Source organism: Podarcis melisellensis (assembly GCF_964234715.1).
Source record: "Podarcis melisellensis genome assembly, chromosome: 10".
Classification (NCBI taxonomy): domain Eukaryota; kingdom Metazoa; phylum Chordata; class Lepidosauria; order Squamata; family Lacertidae; genus Podarcis; species Podarcis melisellensis.
In genome coordinates, this window is record NC_138542.1 from 16,642,401 (window position 1) to 16,661,641 (window position 19,241).

Genomic DNA, 19,241 nt, shown 5'->3' on the forward strand with positions numbered 1-19,241 from the left:
AAACTTTAAAAAAAAGTATTTGCCAGACTTGAAGGGCAAAACTGGCTGTGTGACTGGCATGCATCCGATCCCAAAGCTTGGAGGAAGGGAAAGAAAATCTTAATACATAAAGCAAATAAATAGGTTACCCAGAATAAAAGAGAATGGAATCTCATGTATAGCTCCCCAAATATGTTTCCATCCTTGCTGTGCTCAACCTTTTAAAAGCAAATCTGCTACAAGTGTTTGAGCAGAAACCTGTTGCTGCTTTTACAGTGTTCAGTAAAGACTTTGGGCTCATCTGCAGATGCAGTTTTAATTGAGGACCCAAGGGCAATGAGCTGGGTTGCTGAGGAAAGGTACCTGCAAATGATATGACAGCAAAAACAATAGAGCTAACTAAGGTGCATGGGGAAAACAATGTGTTCAGTACCAAATATTCCACACCATAAACACAAGATCACATCCTTGTCTGTATTCTGCTTTGTTCCAGAATTAACACCTTTCTGGTTTCACACCCAACAGCGGAGAAAGAAGACTGTAATTCCTACTGTGACCATGACATGGCGGTTTAAGGTTGTTAAAGGATAACTAATCCAAATGTGGAACGTGCAACCCTCAAGTTATGAACCATCTTTTCTCCCGGCAAGCTGATTTTAAACCTGCCAACTTCAAAGTAGTTGTGACTTTGTGTTTGTGTTTAACTTTCTACAACCTTTGGGGAGACCAAATCACTGAGAATAAGACAACATTATACATAGCTGTCAACCTTCCCTTTTTTTTTTGTAGGAAATTCCCTTATTCCAGCGCCGTTTCCCACTGCTATCCCGGATTGTTAGATATCCCGTAGACTGTCCCCGGGACAGGTGAGGCTGCTGATCCCTTATTTTCGAGGCTGCTGATCCCTTATTTTCAAATCTGAAAGTTGACAGCTATGCACTATAGTCCTCGGCAGCCTTGAGAAAACAGAGGATCATAGCTCAAAAGACCACAGTAGGGTGACACCAGACTGCTAAATTATTCCTCTACAAATATGATCTGCAGTAGGTTAATTTCATGTCCTCCAATGAAAATAGGGACGACAACAACAAGAAGTGCTATTTTTCTAGAAAAAGTGCTGGAACTCACCAGAAACACCTTCCTTGTTCTTTTGTAATGGCAATAGCACCCAACTGAGAGATGTCAGGACTGAGTTCTGGTGAGTTCCAGCTGGAAAAAGCCATGATGATAATAATAATAATAATAATAATAATAATAATAATAATAATAATAATAATGATGATGATGATGATGATGTTATTATTTATACCCCAGCCATCTGACTGGGTTGCCCCAGCCACTCTAGAAGGCTTCCAACATATATAAAAACAAAATAAAACATTAAAAAAAAAACTTCCCTATACAGGGCTGCCTTCAGATGTCTTCTAAAGTTACTTGTATCTTGCATAACTCCAAATGCTGGGGTGAAAACTGGTGGAGATTCTATATCTTTCACACAGTACAAGCCCCTCCCAAACATGTTTAAATCATGTATGGCCATGAACACACATGCAGAGACGAGAGGGGGGCGGAACGCAGTGTTCTGTGTGGATGTTCAATCAGATGGGATGAGGACTTTGGCCATTGTCTAATTCTACCCCAGCTCCTCAAGCCTTTTGATTACACCCTTATCTGCCCCCCCCTTTTAAATAATCTTTCTGGTTTCTATTCCTTATTTAACTGCTGGAGAAAAGCTGCCTCTGACTTTGCTCCTTCCAGAGCTTCAAGGAGGCCTTGATGGTCTCTGAGGGGAAGAGAGACGCAGAGGAGTCTGGCCTTCGTGCCACATTCATTCCTGGGGGGCTCATTGCAAGAGCCAGTTGCCTTCTTGCAAGGCCTTCCTAGAAGGGTGTTTTTTTAATATATATAAAATAAATAAATCATCCATAGGCCGCTCTGTTTTCTTGGGAGAAAAAATGAACTGGGTTGGTGGCTCTCGGTGAGTGCAGCCGAAAGGGCCTCATAACTGCTAAAGCAAACAGCTTGCAGCAGAAATGAAGGCCTCTGACCTCAGGCAAAGGTTTTGTGAAAGAATTGCCAGGAGACAGCTGGGAGCATATTAAGTTCCTCAAATGCAGATTTGCAAATGTAGATTTCCTTAAATCATTATGTTACGCTTCCTCAAATGTAGGTTTTGGTTTCTTTAAATCATTACATTACACTTATTGTGCTTCTGGGAGCTGTAAGGCCACCAAAGCAGTACCACAATAGATAAACAATGAAGCGTTTATTTTTATGAAGCTTTTATTTTTATTTTTGCAAGGGGAGGCCTTTGAATTTTTGCCTGCTGTTTGGGGAGAAGATGGTAGCCATATTGGAACTGATCTGTGCAGCTCAGGTGCAAAAGGACAGCATCTCTCCCTATTCATTAGAACACTTGATTTTTAAAAGTGCTTTCCAATGAGCGTTGTGTTTGCCAGTTCAAAAAGTTGTACTGTTTATAATTCACAATCGGGCATTTGAGGATGACAGAAGCGGATGTGCCCAAGATGGCAAATTCATTCCGTGACCCAGGTTTTCCATATTTGTGGTCTTAGAACCACACAGGCTTTGACTAAGGCCTAGTTTTCATTCAGGTGATAAAAGCTGCCTCAGGGCTTCACCGCTTCAGGTCAAGGCTCACATGACTGAAGGTGAAGAGAGAGAGAGATAAAGACTAATATTATAATTGTGGTAGACGTTTTTGCTACAGGCATATTCTTACATTGTTGGGGGTTGGTCTAGATGACCCGCAGGGTCCCTTCCAGTTCTTCTGTGATTCTGTGTTGAGGTATCTGTATTCTGGGAATGGGAAATCATTACTATTTTCACCACACTTCAACCATGCGGTAGGCTGCCTTCCGCATCTAACTCCACACACCAATGCACATTTTTGTTTGTAAGAAGATCCCACACTTCTTTATATGTGCATTGGAAAGACACAAAGTATAAACATGCTTGACTTTCTCATGTTTGGAATGTTTCTCCAAATATACATTCCTTCTGCATCCAAGACTGGATATTGGGAAGAAGGGTTCTTGCCTAGACCCTTGTCACATTGATTTTTCATGTCAGGAATTGCTTTTTTAAAGAATTATTGACAGAGGCCCTAGGATTAGACAAATCCACAGAGGATAAGACTAGCAATGACTATGTTCTGCCTCCACTGTTGGAATGTCAAGTCACTGGAATCACAAACAGGCAGAGCACTGTTGTGCTCAAGTCCTTTGCTCAAAATGTAGAATTCAAGTATTTTTCTTTATTTTATTGGTTTTCCCTCCAGTGGAGAGAAGTCTATCACTGGCCAGTTGGCTTTAAAACTTTGAATTAACAGGCATTTAAGAACTCAAGCATTCAATTGATTAGTGCAGATTAGCTTTAGCTGATGACCTGGTGAATAGCAGAAGGGTATTAAACATGCACTATGTAAATATCTCCTAAATGTCTGCAATCATTTATTATTTCTGTATATTATGAATGTAATTACAAATTATTGTTTCTTTTAAATCTTTCAAGTAAAAGAATCATGCTCACCAAGGAGAAAAGAAAGCAGAAGGTAAGGAGGGATTACACTGAATTAGGAGGCAGGTGCAAATGTGATTTCTGCTTGCCAGAAATCAACAACAGAGAAGAGAGTATTTGCATCATTCAAGTCTGGAAACAGATTAATTTTTCCAGGTAGATGTGATATTATGAAGCCATTCACAGTGTTCAAACACTCCAATTTTTCTGCTTATAGACAGAAATGTCCCGTGATTGGAAATGAGGAATTAAAAACCCATGCAAGTCAGCCATTCCCAAATCACGTTTTTTCGGTTCATATTGTCAGTGTCCTTTTCAAGGTTCTACTTTCAGGCTGAATTCTTTCACAACTGCTAACTCTTCTCTTTTGCTGCCAATGGCACTAGCTGTTTTGAGGATCTTGGTGGAGTGATCGAGGGAAAGTTCCTTTTTTTTAAAAAAAAAAGGCAGTTTGTAATTGTTTGCCACCTTGAGGTGGGATATATGTATGACCAAGGGCCTGTTTCTTTAGCAAGGAAGTGTACATTGTTATGACATTTTCCTGTCATTCTTAATATAATAGGACTTCTTCGAAAAAGAAAAGCTTAAATCAAAGATGAAGCTGTTGGGAATTTCTCCCCTTAAAAGCTCAGCTGTCAGCTTAGATCTCCTCAATCTGTGTGTTGTTAATCAGATATCTACCAAGAAAGATTGTTCTGGTGAGTTTAACTGCAAACTTAATTGTCAAAGTTTTACCATTAAAAGCATCACCATAGGAAAAATGTGGCTAAGTTCTCCAACATTCACTCCATCAAATTTACTCCTACTTCATCAAATCTGAACCACAACCTTTTTGTGTTCATTGAATGTCCTGCTAACTAAAAATAAAAACATAATGCTGAAAAAGTTGTAACCTACAATGAACATATCAACAATAATGAATACTGTATAGCACTGTTTAAAAAGTGTTTTGGTCCTGCAGTCTTACCAAAACTTTGGATGTCCCTCTTTAATTCACTCAAAGGACTGTTAATCTTTTGAGTACTTTCATTACAGAAAATGTTCGAAAAGCAGTTCATGTGGATATTAACAGAGGAGTAAAATTCCCGCTGAGAAGGCACAATGTAGAACTTCCTGAGTCACCACAACGTAGACAGCCCAAACCATACCAAGATGACACTGAGCACAGGTACATCCCAATTTAATTTTCTGAACTGTAGTATTTTGATTAATTGTATCTGTCTACCTACCGATGCACCTACCTACCTATCATAGACTACATTAGCATGCAGGTGCAGCTATGTGAAGAGTTATAGGTTCTAGCTGAAATGAAGACATCCCAGGCAAATGTTGTAATCATATCTGCACATCACAGATTCTTAGCTCTTTTTCTTATATATGCCACAATCTCTCTCACATTAAAGTGAAAATGTCAGTAGCCTATAAGAATGCTATGGAATTTTCTGTGGAATGCTATGGAATGCTATGGGATTTTCTTATGAAAATCAGTCGCCATGAGATGCTACTGTTTCTTTCTGAAATCAGAGGATCCCAACAAGACAAGCTGAGAAAAGTTTTAACATTATGAAAGAATGGTGACGTTGGCAGTGGTTGCATACAGCTTGAGTTCCTGCTTTAAACAGATTAATATATCTTCCTGTTGGTGTAAAACTGTGAATTTTTTTACATTTATAAAGAGCTGTTCCATGTAGAGATGTGTTTGGGAGCCTGTCACAGCAGAAAGCCCTCTTTAGTGCCCCTAGTAAAGCTATTGGGCTCAGAATCAACATTATTTATTCAAATAATAAAACATGACTTATTTATTTGGGCTCTGCATAATAAAGTGACGCACCTCATTATCTTTTGCTTGGCTTGGCCTTTTAGTGTTATAATTACTATCCTTTGTTCTCCATTTGACAAAGTGGAGTCTGGGACATGAAAGTTTATGCCACAATATACAAGTTAGCTTTGACTCAAGGTCCTGGAGGAGACCACAGCCTCCTTTTGCTGCTATACACCTGAAGTTTGTCACTAAGGCCATGAGTAGATAGGCATAGGATTACATTGTAAGAGTTTTAATTTTGCCCGAGTGGGCGTCAAGAAAACCCAAGAATACCAAATGCCCTCTACTTACTCTGATAAAGATGAAAATCTCAGTACCTCTGAAAATATGCAATTTTTTTCTCAAACAATAACACCTTGGAGGTCCCAGGCCTCAAGGAGATTAGACTGGCTTTGACCAGAGCCAGGGTCTTTTCAGCCCTGGCCCCAGCCTGGTGGAACGCTCTGTTGCATGAGACCAGGGCCCTGCGGGATTTGACATCTTTCCGCAAAGCCTGCAAGATGGAGCTGTTCCGCCAGGTCTTTGGCTGGGGTCCAGTCTGACCCCTTCTTCTTTTTTTTTTATATAAGACCCTGTATGCAAGTGGCCTCCCTAATCCTTTCCACTGGCTCATATAAGACGAGCACAAACATTTGGGCCTGGTGAGCACTCAATACTCCCAACCCCTATAGTATCCCAACCCAATCCGTGGGTTGCCATCTGATTTTATTCTGCTCCTGATTTTAAGCTGTATTTTAATCGATTGTTTGATTTATGTTTTTAATGTATCATATAATTTGATGTTAGCTGCCCTGAGCCTGGTCCTGGCCAGGGAGGACAGGGTATAAATAAATTATTATTATTTATTATTATTATTATTATTATTATTATTATTATTATTATTATTATTATTATTATTATTTTTACTTGTCATAATAGGCTACAACAGGAAGTATTAGAAAACAGAAGAAAATATCTATCAGAAAAGCAGAACATTCAGTCCCAAGTAAGCTATGCTTATACCATGCCTACCAAGCTTTTTATGTTACACTCAGTTGTGTCACTGTTGGCTCTATGCTAGTTACAGCATAATATTTTGCATCCACCAAATGGCTCTTGCTACAATTCCTGTGAGATCTTGTACAATAAAAGTTTATGCCCTAGTGATTTACATTTATTGCATAGTTTTGTTTAATAGTTGTCTTTCCCAAAATAGTGCTGGTGGTGGCATATAAACCCATAATCATCAAAATACTATTTTAAAATAAGATTCATAAGCATAAGTAAATCAGTGTATGCTAGTAGAAAGTCTCAAGGTTCATTTGATTGTCTATCAGGGGAAAAAAACAGATTTCCCAGGGTTTTAGAAGTTAAGCAAGTGTCCAAGGACATACTGCATCTGCTACAACGTGTTCTTATAATCTGTTGACAGTGCCTACAGTCTTCTCAGCCAGCAAATACTATGTGTGAAGAACCTTGGTTTTTAAAGGCTGCCTGCAGGCAAAGGAATTTCAGTAACCCAGATGTAGACACAGCTTCTGGTCTATATCTCCAGCAGTTGAATAGGTAGGGACAGGCTTTATATTGCAAATAAAATATAATGCAGAGTGGATTTTTATCCGCTTAAAAATATAATGGCTTCTGAAGTGCATAATTATATTACTTTTTGGTTTTTTTGCATCTTGAAGATAACACTTGAGCTAAGATATTACTGTACTAGGCTTGCTGCGTTTTTTGTTTTTTATATACAGAGAATTCAGTTCTTTGTTGTTCTGAGAATTCAGATTCTAGAGTTGTTTTCACAACATATATTGTGGTATTGCTGGAGCTTTGTGCAGACATTGGAGACTAGGCATGGTGAGCATATCAGAATCACGTTTCCCCTCGCACAGAACTCCAGTCCTAGCATCACATGATGGATTGTCATATTTACAGAGGGGCCTATGCTCATAGAGCCCATTGCCTGCAGGGTGCAGCCGCCTAATCTATACATTCTAATTTTGTCATGTACAGATTGCATGGATGGGGCCTTGACATTTTTTACTACAAACTTAAGCCCATATGCAAAAGGATGAGCCAATATAAGATCATTACAACGTGGGTGGGTAGGCACATCAGATAAGCAACCAAACATCACAGTTGTGATCCCTGCACCATGCATATCAAACATCTACAGGACGCTTCGGTTTAATGTAAATTTCTTCTGCCAGTTCTTGCATTAATCACTGTGCTTAATTTATGAATTTGCTTATGACGAAAGAGGATCAGAACGCTCTCATAAATTACATAAACAGAACAGGGAACAAAGCCAAATGGACTATTGAAATGACACAGCGTGACAATTATTAGCTTCTTTTGTCTCATTAAACCATACTTGCACAAATGGGATCGTAGACAACTGATGCTCTCAGCAAACACACGGCCTATTTTTAACAATACATTTAAAATGTATTGTTAAGTATTGCATGATAGTATTCTGAGAGCCATTATGGATCCAAACATGCTTTCAGAATTCTATCACAGTATACATGATAGCCCATTAGGTGTTGCATATTGCTAACATCTTTCCCTGTGCTTTTCATGCAAAAGTGCTTTATTCCTCTCCTCTTGCTACTGTCAGGTTTACTGCAGTGGAGCTGCAGTGACATACAGTGGTTGAACTAGTTAGTCACAACTGCTTAAAATAAGATGTTTCATATGATTCTGAAAAAGACTAAAACAAGGTCCCAGTTTCTCTTCATAATCGAGATATAACATGCTTAAAGTATTCGGAATTCTAAAAAATTGGGTAATTCCACAGAGAGAGAGAGAGAGAGACAGAGACACACACACACACACACAGAGAGAGAGAGAGAGAGAGAGAGAGAGAGAGAGAGAGATCATATTGAAGTGAAGAACATGCAGGTTTATAAGGTAAAGGTAAAGGGACCCCTGACCGTTAGGTCCAGTCGTGGCTGACTCGGGTTGTGGAACTCATCTCGCTTTATTGGCCGAGGGAGCCGGTGTACAGCTTCCGGGTCATGTGGCCAGCAAGACTAAGCCGCTTCTGGCAAACCAGAGCAGCGCACAGAAACGCTGTTTACTTTCCTGCAGAAGTGGTACCTATTGATCTACTTGCACTTTAACATGCTTTTGAACCGCTAGGTGGGCAGGAGCAGGGACCGAGCAACGGAAGCTCACCCTGTCACGGGGATTCGAACCGCGACCTTCTGATCGGCAAGTCTTAGGCTCAGTGGTTTAATCCACAGCGCCACCCGCGTCCCATGCAGGTTTATACTATTAATGTAATATGTCTGCAGATTATATGTTGCTTAGCTGTTTAAGTGCTCACCTTTTCATTTTCCCCATCCCCACAAAGTCCAGACTATAGTAACCCACTTGGCAAGTCTCCCAAGGTCAGTGATGACACAAATTTCAGAAGCCATCGCAATGAAGAGCCATTGTTTGGGTTTGTGAATAACATATTAGAGGCTACCGCTGGTGAAAGCTCTCGACCCATTGCAGCTTTCTTTGAAGAGGAGAAACAGCAGTTTCCAACTGCTCCTTCTTCCGATTCCAGCCATTCTTTTGGTAACAAAAGCATCATCGACCAGCTGCTTACAGATTCAGCTAATGCAAATGAAATATCCAGAATGCCTAGTCCTTACGATATGGAAGAAATGCACCAGATGTCAAGTTGTGCTCACAGGTGCCCTGCTGAAAGAGACCTCAGAGGCATTTTCACAGCTCCAGAGCAGATTCTCTTCCCAAACAGCCAGAGCTTAAATGCAAGTACCCAGGAGTCCTTTAATCAGCCAAGAGATTACTGTATTCAAGAACGAAAGCCTGTAATGTTTTCTGAACAGCAAGAGAATGCTAAAAACTTTGGAAATACAGGTAAATGTAAAGTAATTACAATGTAGAGGTCTTCTCATATTTAAGGAGCCCAATAATACAATTAGCAAAATGTCCTTTGTTAATATAAGTGCTTCATAAAGTAAAGGTAAAGGGACCCCTGACCATTAGGTCCAGTCGTGACCGACTCTGGGGTTGCAGCGCTCATCTCGCTTTACTGGCCAAGGGAGCCAGCATACAGATTCCGGGTCATGTGGCCAGCATGACTAAGCTGCCTCTGTTGAACCAGAGCAGCACATGAAAACGCCGTTTACCTTCCCGCCAGAGCGGTACCTATTTATCTACTTGTACCTTAACGTGCTTTCGAACTGCTAGGTTGGCAGGAGCAGGGACCGAGCAATGGGAGCTCACCCCGTCACGGGGATTCGAACCGCCAACCTTCTGATCGTGAAGTCCTAGGCTCTGTGGTTTAACCCACAGCACCACCCACATCCCTTAAGTGCTTCATATGAGGACCTATATATCAAAGGGACCTCTTGAGGACCTATATATTGAAGGGGATACACACAGATGCACTGCACTCACCATAGGGTGCTATTGGTTGAGACAATGTCTCTTACACACTGCTTTCTTTTTCTCCATGTAAGGGAATGGCAGCCATTCACTTGTCTGGGAGAAATTAGAGGGAAGGGTTGGGTGCTGAAGCTGCATCTTACTAGGCCCAGAATCCTAACTGAGGAACAATATTTGCTTTCTCTCTAATGTATTTGCACTGCATCCCACTTAACTTTATCCCATATTATTGCATGGATTCCATCAAGAAAGAGGACAGAGAGCCAACCTCTATGCAAAGCCCCACTTGTGCAGAATACTTCTTGGCTTTTAAGCTTATTACCAATACCCTTGTCTTTTAAAATAAGTTACCAATATCATCATTATATGTGCAGTGCATTGGCTTCCTGCCAAATTTGGAAGTGGATTAACAGCATACATAACTGTTCTTGTCATGGAGCTATGGGGAGATGCAGCAACAATGATCACTGCTGGTTATCTGGTTGCATTTAGAATTAGATTACAGAGAGACATATTGATCCAGAATTCTATGTGTGTATATGAAGCTTCAATACAAGTGGGGATTCCCATTCATTTCCAGGGAGGAAGTCAGTGAGCGAATGGATTCCCATTAAAATTAATGGAGAAATTGTTCCAGGGAAAGTGTTTCATTAAGATTCTCCACACCTAAAACACAACACATCACATATGTGCGGTACATACGTGGTTGTTGTTTTTTTTAATAAATGGTTATTATGGACGTATCTGAAGTTATATTTTATAACTTTTTTATTTTCAGTGGGATTTGAAAGCCAAAAGAGAAATATCAAGGTAGCAGACAGCATGCAAATTTGCTTAGAGAAAAGGTAAGTCTTTGAAGCATTTGTGCTTCATTTAACCCAGGGGTCGGCACGGTTTACCTCGCCTGGGCCAGTTCACTCCCATGGAGATCGCTCCGTGGGCCAGATTGCGTCTGCGCAGATGCGATTTCTGGCACCGTGGAAGTGAGTCCCTGCTCCGTGCCGGTTTAGCGCAAGCGGGTGGCACGGTTTGGGGGCAGTTCATCGGCCATTTAAACGACCCCCGTGGGCCGCTTGTGGCCCATGGGCTGTAGGTTGCCAGCCCCCAATTTAACCTTTAAAGTAGTGATATGGTGCCTAGTGCATATATTCAAATATTTCTGTTGTTACAATCTCTATAGCACTCTGGCTCTCCAGTTTCAGTGTCCGATTCAATGTGTGCCATTTGATAAAGCCACCGTGGCCAGAAAATAGTTTTATGATCCACATCTGTCAGCTTGCACACCACAGGTTAGTGGTAACCAACACGGCCCCCTCCATATCTGGCGGACTACAAGCACCATGATCATTGACTCTTGGCCATTCTGCCTGGGACTGATGGAAGCTGAAGTCGGACAATGTCTGGAGGGCAACATGTTGGTTACCACCTGAGGTAAAGGGTATAATCCATGATAGCAGTTAATTAGTGATAGCTTTTGTTCAGCAAAGCATCCTAGATGTTTGTGTACTTACTGCAGTTTCTCAGAGTAAGTCATTGTGCAGTTGCCCTAAGGCCTAAGAGTTTTAAATTGATCTGAATGACAAAAGGACATACCAGCATATCACACTCAAGGTTAGGCTGGTGTTTGTGTTACATCAGAAGATCCCATGCTATCACTCCATTTCAGGTTGCAAGATACCTCACACTCCTTCCCCAACTTTGTTTCATAACAAAAATGGTTGTGTTGGGAAATACAGCAATACCTGTTGAATGTTTAGCAGTTATTATTGAGCAAGGAACCTACTGCTTATTGCATGCAATTATTATGGAACAAAGATCAAGGCTGACCATATGACTTATTTTAGAATTACAGTCTTTGGCCCCATTAGGCTAATGTTTTATATGATAATGCATCTTATTCCTCTGACTTCTACTGTTACAGTGTGGTATAGAACAGGTGCTTTCAGATCAGGGTCCTAGTGTTAGATCTCAACTATTAAAAGGGTATAAACTATTCAGTTAACACTATAAATAGTTTAATTATAGCTACCATAGCATACCAAAACACCACTAGCAATGTTAGTTTTAGTTTGGTGATCAGGGACTGAAACTGCAATGGAGGTGACTCCCCTCTCCCGATATTTTGCAGCAGAAAGGCTGGATGGGCAGAACATAATCTGAGTAACTTGCAGATATTTGGACTTGAACAGGTAAAAGCTCTGTATGATTTGCATTGTGTGTAAAGGGAAGCAGCTCGAGTAGAATATGGAATGCTTTCAGTGCTACTTATGATCTGAACATAGAATTATTTTATGCCGTGTGCCCTCTGGTGCTGAAACCTGGCATCTTGAGCACTTTTCTCATTATATGAGGAAAGGAAGTCTCTTCCAATGAGCTTAGGTTGGGCTCTTGACTATTCCTTAATTGTCTGAATACTGGTTGGTGGGGTATGTTTTGAAGAGTAAATTTTCAAAAATGCTCCAGGTTAGCAGTACTACTTAGAGGAGCACGACTCATGTTTGTTTCAAACACTGCATTTCATGTCACTGTACTGAGAGTACAGTGGTACGTCGGGTTACATATGCTTCAGGTTACATACGCTTCAGGTTACAGACTCCGCTAACCCAGAAATAGTGCTTCAGGGTAAGAACTTTGCTTCAGGATGAGAAGAGAAATCGTGCTCTGGCGGCGCGGCAGCAGCAGGAGGCCCCATTAGCTAAAGTGGTGCTTCAGGTGAAGAACAGATTCAGGTTAAGTACGGACCTCCAGAACGAATTAAGTACTTAACCTGAGGTACCACTGTATGTGCAAACAGACACATCATGATGCTAACTAAACTGGAAATCAGAATCGATTGTGGGTGGAGCTGAGATTGCAAAAAAGAAAGCAGGGACAAAGTGATGGAATATTACAGCTGAGAATGTAGATGGCAAGCAGGTAGATACTATGGAACTCCAGGACAGGATAGCATCATGCAGGTTGTTTCCCCACCCCCTAACCTGGCAGCCACCATGCCTCTGTGGGCATGGTGAAATGAACACAGCGACACATGTTTTCTTAACAACACATGGACAGAGTAATTCGCTGTGGGGTTTCCATTTTTTGTTGGCCAACCCACATTTGTTGTCACATCTAGATCAGCCTATAGAATCAGCCCTTAAGAACTCAGTGGGAGCAAAAGGCTGAGGAGTGAAAAAGAGAGATCAGTATTTCCTATGCTGGGATAGCTCACTCGGTAGAGAATGAGACTCTTAATCTCACGGTCATGGGTTTGGGCTCCACGTTGGGCAAAATATTCTTGCATTGCAGGTTGGATTTGATGGCCCATAACTATAGGATTCCATGACAGCTCTTTGCTCTTTCTTTTCTAGCTCTGCTATAATGTCAAAACAATTATTAAAGTTAGTATAATTTGAAATTAGTATGACAAATGCCATTATTATTATTATGGGTAGCTTTTACTTGGGTTACCTTGGAGTGGAATTTTGACTTTTTTTTTCAAGTATAAAATTGACAGCCCTTTCTATAGATTACCTGATATGACAAGCATCAAGACCTTGACATTTTAGTTGTTTTCTCAAACTCAGTATGACAAAATGTTAGGTTCTGTATAGAGAATGGCATTAGTATGTTGGCAACTGACTTGTTTTTGAGAGTATGATTCAGCTGTTAAGGGGGAGTTAATTATGAAGTGGGAAACTATTACTAACCCAAAGAGGACTGGCTAATTGCCACTCATCATTCCTGTGGAAAGTGGGCAAATTCCCAAGGATTTATATCAGATATGAAGGTTGTGATGAGGAGAAACAGTATTTGATTTTCCTGAAGTGTTTTATAAATTAATTTGTCTGTTTTATTTATTCATGAAATCTATATCGCACCCTTCCTCCCAAAGGGGCCCATACTTTCTAAGTCATCTTTCAGGGTTACCCCTTCTAAGCCAGCTTCCTACATATTGAAACAAAGCGTATTAGAAGAACAAAAGCATAGTGTAAAAAACTACATGGCTCATCTCAAATGTGTGTGACAAGAGCCTATGTGCTGCAACATGATGCTCTCGAGTGTTACCCTTCCCTATCAGTTCAGCGCTTATTTCTCTTGTGTGTGTGTGATAAGGGAAAAGCTGGAATATTAGAGACTGTTCTCATTCTGCAGTGGTCCAGTTGCCTGCCATTCCCCCAAACCGCTCTCAGCAAATCTGAGGGCCACATCCCTAGAGTACATATGGAGAAAAGAGCTAGATCACTGTAGAAGCAGAACTTGGGAAGATCAGATCAACTTGGTTCAGGCAGTGGAGCTGCACAGATGAAGAGCGAGATGATTCTCCTAATCATGCCCTCCATTTTTAATAGCATCAGATGTTGAATAAACTCATTTGTCTCATCTGGTGGTGAAAAGATAACTTACCTGGTTCAGACCAGGATAGAGGAACGGCCTAGAATGACGGAGATGCAGGAGAAAACTCACCAGACTTGCCAATGGCAGCGCTCAATAGGATGGGGGAACAAACTCCTGCAAAGAAGAGCCTCACTTCCCCCATTTCATTTCAGCAAGCTGTGTTTGTGCATGAACGAGAAGCTACAGTGCTTTTGTCTCAGGGTGCAATCTGGGGGTTGACTGCCTATAGTCCAGCCCTCTACAAACTGTAGTTGTAGCAATAACAATGAAGCACAACTCCCCATCTGCAGCTTCAGGTGAGGGAAGGTCCTTAGGTCAACTTGGCTTGATAGGTGTCACCATTAACTCTTCCTTCCCATCAGACTTAGCAATAGCAGAAATTCAGTCCTACATGCATGTCGGCCTCTAGTCCTTTCCACTTAACCTGTGTCTCATTCAGTGAGGATTGTGAAGCCTAGGAAAAAAGTGTAGGAGGCCTGGTTGCTTATACTGAATGACCTCTTCTATGTAGAGTCAGTGTTGTGCAGCAGTCTCATGAGTGAATATCTACACATTGTCAAGTCTTTTAGCAAAGGTCCAGTGGGCCAGTTGCTATGAAGACAGATAATGACCTAGTAATCTTTCTTTATGTAAAAGGAAAGTTATGTCCATTTTCCTGGGTTAACTTCGAAGCTTATGGTTTGAGATCATGGTAGAAATAGGAGAATGTGAGCTGCTTAGTGCAATATTATTGGAATGACTGGTCAACAATTTGTGGGATTTGCCTGAAACAGAATTGAGGAACCCAAAGTAAAATGTACAGTAAATGAAGTTAGGCTAACATCATCTTTAATTTTCTTTAAAAAACCAACAACCCGAGAAAGGAAGCCTGCAGTTACTATGATCAGCATTCAAAACATGGAAAACAAAAAGGTTAGTACTAATTTCAGATTCCTTAGTTTTCTTAATGGTCAAGAAGAACAGAACACATGTTCTTTAAGTCTGAGTATCTCACCTAATGAGTTGTTATGTAGCTTTAACTCTTCTTAAATAGGTAAACCACTGTTGATGGACCTGTTGATGGCATTTTACCATTGTACTGTGGAGAGTGTATTAACTTATGGTCTGTGTGTGTGGTTTGGGAGCTGCATGGCCAGGGGAAAAATAATGCTGTCCAGGGTTGTAAAGACTGCAGAGAGAATAATTGGGTGCACTCTTCCCACCTTAGATCAAATCTATGCTGTCAGGTGCCATAAGAAAGCTGCAGAGATAGTGCAGGATAGTGCGCACCCCGGAAATGATCTCTTTCAGCTTCTGCCTTCTGGAAGAAGGTATAGGGTTATAAATACCAGGACTAGCCGCCTGAGAAACAGTTTCTACGCAAATGCAATTCTGGTTCTAAACGCAGCATAAGAAGTCTCTATAGTATATTGTATTTTAAAATGGGGTTTCAGAGTTTTTAGGGGTTTTTGAATGTTTTATGTAGATTTTCAATTTCATTGTTCTGTATGGGACAATGACAATAAAGATATCGTATAAACCACTGGGCGGAACAAGGCTATGAGGGTGAGGAGGGAGAATCTGCGGTGGAAGATATCACCCAGTCCAAAGCCATATGGGGCTCTTGACAACAGAGCAAAATAAGTGTCCTTTAATTTCCTCCTTCCCACTGTCCCTTGCCACTTAGTCATTTTCATTTTTTAAAAAATGTTTCCCTCCCATTGGTTCTAAAACATGGGGAAATTAGACAACATTCTTTTTGAAAAGTTTGTTAGTGCTTAAAATTTTGAGATATATATTGTTTCAGATGAAGAATCTCAGCTAAGCAACCAGTCACCTAGTTATTCTCCAAATCGAACAGAGAGCTATGCCACTACTACATCTGTGGAGGTAAAGCGAGGCAAATATTGCCACAACTGAGTTTACACAAGCTTATCCAAGTGTCTGGGAATAAGCAGGGGTGCCAATGGTTTTTTGTTTTGTTTTAGCCCAGTAGAGTGTATATATTTATGAGCAGGGTTTAATTCAGCGGGTCACATAAACAGCAAAAACCATTCCTATATGACATTAACTATAATGGTGATTCCCTGGACCCAGATGTGCACAATTAAACTGACAATTCTGTTTCAACAGTCTGAAGAGGAAGAGCAGGATGGAAGAGCACTGTCTTACTTTGAGAACTCTTTTGCAAGAAATGAAGGCAATCCACTTCCAGTTTCAGGAAATCAAAAGCTGCAGTGCAGTTGCCAGTCAATGGCCATGTATTCCATTTTCCTCGACAAGAAAACAACTGACATTCACCCCCAGGCAAAACCAGCCAGGCCCCTGAAGAAAGATATGTTGCGCAGAGCTCAAACACACAGATCGTGTGAAAATAAACATGCTAATTTCAAGGCGCAGCTCAACGCTTGGTCGCAAACAGAGACACGTGCTGAAGAAATAGAAAAATCTGACGCAGCCGTGCAATGCAATATAATGCAGGCTTGCAGCTGTAATAACGTGCCATCCTCTGTCCATAGTGCTGAAATCACCACTTCCGCCAGCAAGGTAGAGACCACTGGAGGGCAGAACATTCCTGCAGATGAAAGCTGAAGCGCTGCTCTGAGAAGCACCCATTTGTTGAGAGTTAAGAGTTGGTCTCTTGAAACAGTACATGGCAAAATAAACTTAGGCATTCTGGATTACAGTAATAAAGGAGAGGCGTGTGATTAAATAAAAAAAGTCATATCAAATCAATCTATATGCTTATTAGCTGTTTCATAAATATGGGAGTTTTGACCGATTTATTCTTTTTAAAGAATGTGGACAACACATATTTGTCCTGCTCAGACACAGTTAAATCCCTTGGCCATGATCAAACATAGGGTTAAATGTATACTACAGTGATTGTAACAGGCTTAAGCATGGTTAATTTAGTGTTAATTGGAGCCAGTTTAAACAAGGTGTGTTGCGTTGGGTGGCGACCTCTTTTGCACAGCTGTTTGCTCCCCCCCCAAAAAAAATCAGTATATCCTTCTGTAGTATACACAACTGATAAGAACATATTATGGTAAAAGAAATGTCTGTCTGTTTTCATTCTGCCTTTTTCTTCTCGAAGGCAATGGACCAATTCAGAGGTAACAAGTTGCTTGGACAAACCATGGTTTGTTGGTAGATGAACAAGCTTGAACAAGCCCTCCTCTACCCCATCCCTCAACCTCCTCCATGTGTGCTCAGCTGCAGAAAAAACTTACAGGTTTCTTAAACCATATTTGCCTGTGATCTCCAAACTGGAGAACTGCGGTTTAAGCACTGACTACAAGCAGAATTAGTTTGCAGTGCTGGTTGGGGGACAGCACTTAAAACACAGTTTCTGGGTTTATATTCAAAAACTGTGGTTTATAAAACTGGGTTTCCTCTGCAGCTGACTGTGCAAAAGGAAGAGGAATGGAAAGGGACAGGATAGGGCAAGCTTGTTGCTTCTTCATGTGCCAAGAAACTGATGGCTTGGAAAAGGCCCCTTACATCTGAATAGGATCGTGGAAAAGGGAGTCTTTATATAGAACCAATTGTTTCCACCTCTGTTGTCAACACACAAAATACTCTTTTCATTATCTGCATTAGAAATTGCTGAACAGGAACATAGAAATTCATTGTGCAATTATAACTGTTAACCAAAATTATTTCATTGTAATCTGCTATTGCATAAACATTACGAATGGTAGTATATAAAATAAAAAACATATTCCGAAACATCATTTTTCAGCTGTTTAACTTAATTTAACCACTACCGGCTTTTACTTTGTTTGGATGTTTTTCTTGAGCCTGAAAGGTTGATATTTACTCTTATTTTATTCAATAGCTATGTGATCTGCAATCTGAAATAAAATTGTTTTCTTTTACTCCCTGTTCTTTGAAACGTAACTCTGCTATGACACCCAAATCCTCTATTGGCTGTTGACTGTATTCCCTGCTTCAGCACTGCTACATCAGTGTCAGTCAGCCCTGACAAGCTGTGGTTGAACAGAACCTCCACTTTCATTTTAAACTCTGGCGTTCTGATTATTTCCCACGATCCCATTTTGTTAGGAAATGTTTTGGGTCAGAAGAGAGACATTAACTGCTGTTCTTTCAGTACTGCAAGAAAGGCAGGGATTAACTGAAGGTTAATATGCTGTGCCTCTTTCCTTCTCAGTGAGCATTGTTGAAAGATTTGCTGACCCTGCTTCAGCTGGGTCCTTCTGGTAGCATGTTTCTCATTCAGGAGATGTTGTCATGTAAAAGGTTTGTGTGTGTGTTCTCCGGCATTCAAACTGTGTTTTAAAGCACCAGAAACAGATCCACACATAAAACAACAACGACAATTTTCCTTGACAGGCAACACACAAACCAGTAGACGTTGGCCAAGTAGGTGTTTCTACTGCAGGACACTCGAGGGTGCTATAATTCCTACATAACCGAAAACTGAAAGAGCTTCTTTTAGAATCTATAGCAACCTGCTGGTGGCAGAAGAATCCAGAACAAAGACACAAGACTATTTTCTTTACTTGGTCATTTCCATCTTCTGCAGGCAAGATTTAAGTGTCCATTCTGGGCTTACCAGTCTCTTCAGTCTTAGTAACTAAACTGCCTTGCACTCAACATTTTTGGGAAAGGCAATATATACAAACAGATTAGCAGAACTAGCACACATTGTTGTTTAGTCGTTTAGTCGTGTCCGACTCTTCGTGACCCCATGGACCAGAGCACGCCAGGCACTCCTGTCTTCCACTGCCTCCCGCAGTTTGGTCAAACTCATGCAGGTAGCTTCAAGAACACTGTCCCACCATCTCATCCTCTGTCGTCCCCTTCTCCTTGTGCCCTCCATCTTTCCCAACATCAGGGTCTTTTCCAGGGAGTCTTTTCTTCTCATGAGGTGGCCAAAGTCTTGGAGCCTCAGCTTCAGGATCTGTCCTTCCAGGGAGCACTCAGGGCTGATTTCCTTCAGAATGGAGAGGTTTGATCTTCTTGCAGTCCATGGGACTCTCAAGAGTCTCCTCCAGCACCATAATTCAAAAGCATCAATTCTTTGGCGATCAGCCTTCTTTATAGTCCAGCTCTCACTTCCATACATCACTACTGGGAAAACCATAGCTTTAACTATAGGGACCTTTGTTGGCAAGGTGATGTCTCTGCTTTT

The 19,241-nt window shown here is 40.9% G+C and overlaps 2 protein-coding genes across 8 annotated transcripts in view; one reads left to right on the forward strand and one right to left on the reverse strand.

The window, feature by feature from the left end:
• Window positions 1–19,241, reverse strand: part of ABCD2 (ATP binding cassette subfamily D member 2) — an 85,369-nt gene that overhangs the window by 58,324 nt on the left and 7,804 nt on the right. The window contains exon 2 of one of the 2 annotated variants that reach the window (XM_081929137.1): window positions 14,174–14,650. The gene's annotated coding sequence lies outside the window, so the exon portion shown is untranslated. Of the gene's footprint in view, window positions 1–14,173; window positions 14,948–19,241 lie in introns of those variants that run through there. The other variant, XM_081929136.1, reaches the window with a different exon arrangement.
• REDIC1 (regulator of DNA class I crossover intermediates 1) lies at window positions 1,416–17,815 on the forward strand. 6 transcript variants are annotated; one of them, XM_081929157.1, is made up of 12 exons: window positions 1,416–2,594; window positions 3,514–3,553; window positions 4,082–4,217; window positions 4,555–4,687; window positions 6,260–6,326; window positions 6,753–6,886; window positions 8,679–9,196; window positions 10,506–10,572; window positions 11,856–11,916; window positions 14,968–15,016; window positions 15,891–15,973; window positions 16,217–17,815. In XM_081929157.1, the coding sequence occupies exons 2-12, from the start codon at window positions 3,524–3,526 to the stop codon at window positions 16,673–16,675; spliced, it is 1,737 nt and encodes a 578-aa protein (XP_081785283.1). In that variant the 5' UTR covers window positions 1,416–2,594; window positions 3,514–3,523; the 3' UTR covers window positions 16,676–17,815. The 6 variants fall into 6 exon arrangements, with proteins under 6 accessions (XP_081785283.1, XP_081785284.1, XP_081785285.1 ...); XM_081929158.1 differs by having other exon boundaries at window positions 1,416–2,356; XM_081929159.1 differs by having other exon boundaries at window positions 1,416–2,145.

What these genes read in the sequence shown, in the direction of transcription:
- REDIC1 (XM_081929155.1), top strand. Translation starts at nt 1,935, where the DNA reads ATGAACTGGGTTGGTGGCTCTCG. An exon ending in TATCTCCAGCAGTTGAATAG is followed by an intron (nt 6,887 to 8,678) that starts GTAGGGACAGGC and finishes ATCCCCACAAAG; the next exon opens with TCCAGACTATAGTAACCCAC. An exon ending in TAAAAACTTTGGAAATACAG is followed by an intron (nt 9,197 to 10,505) that starts GTAAATGTAAAG and finishes TTTTATTTTCAG; the next exon opens with TGGGATTTGAAAGCCAAAAG.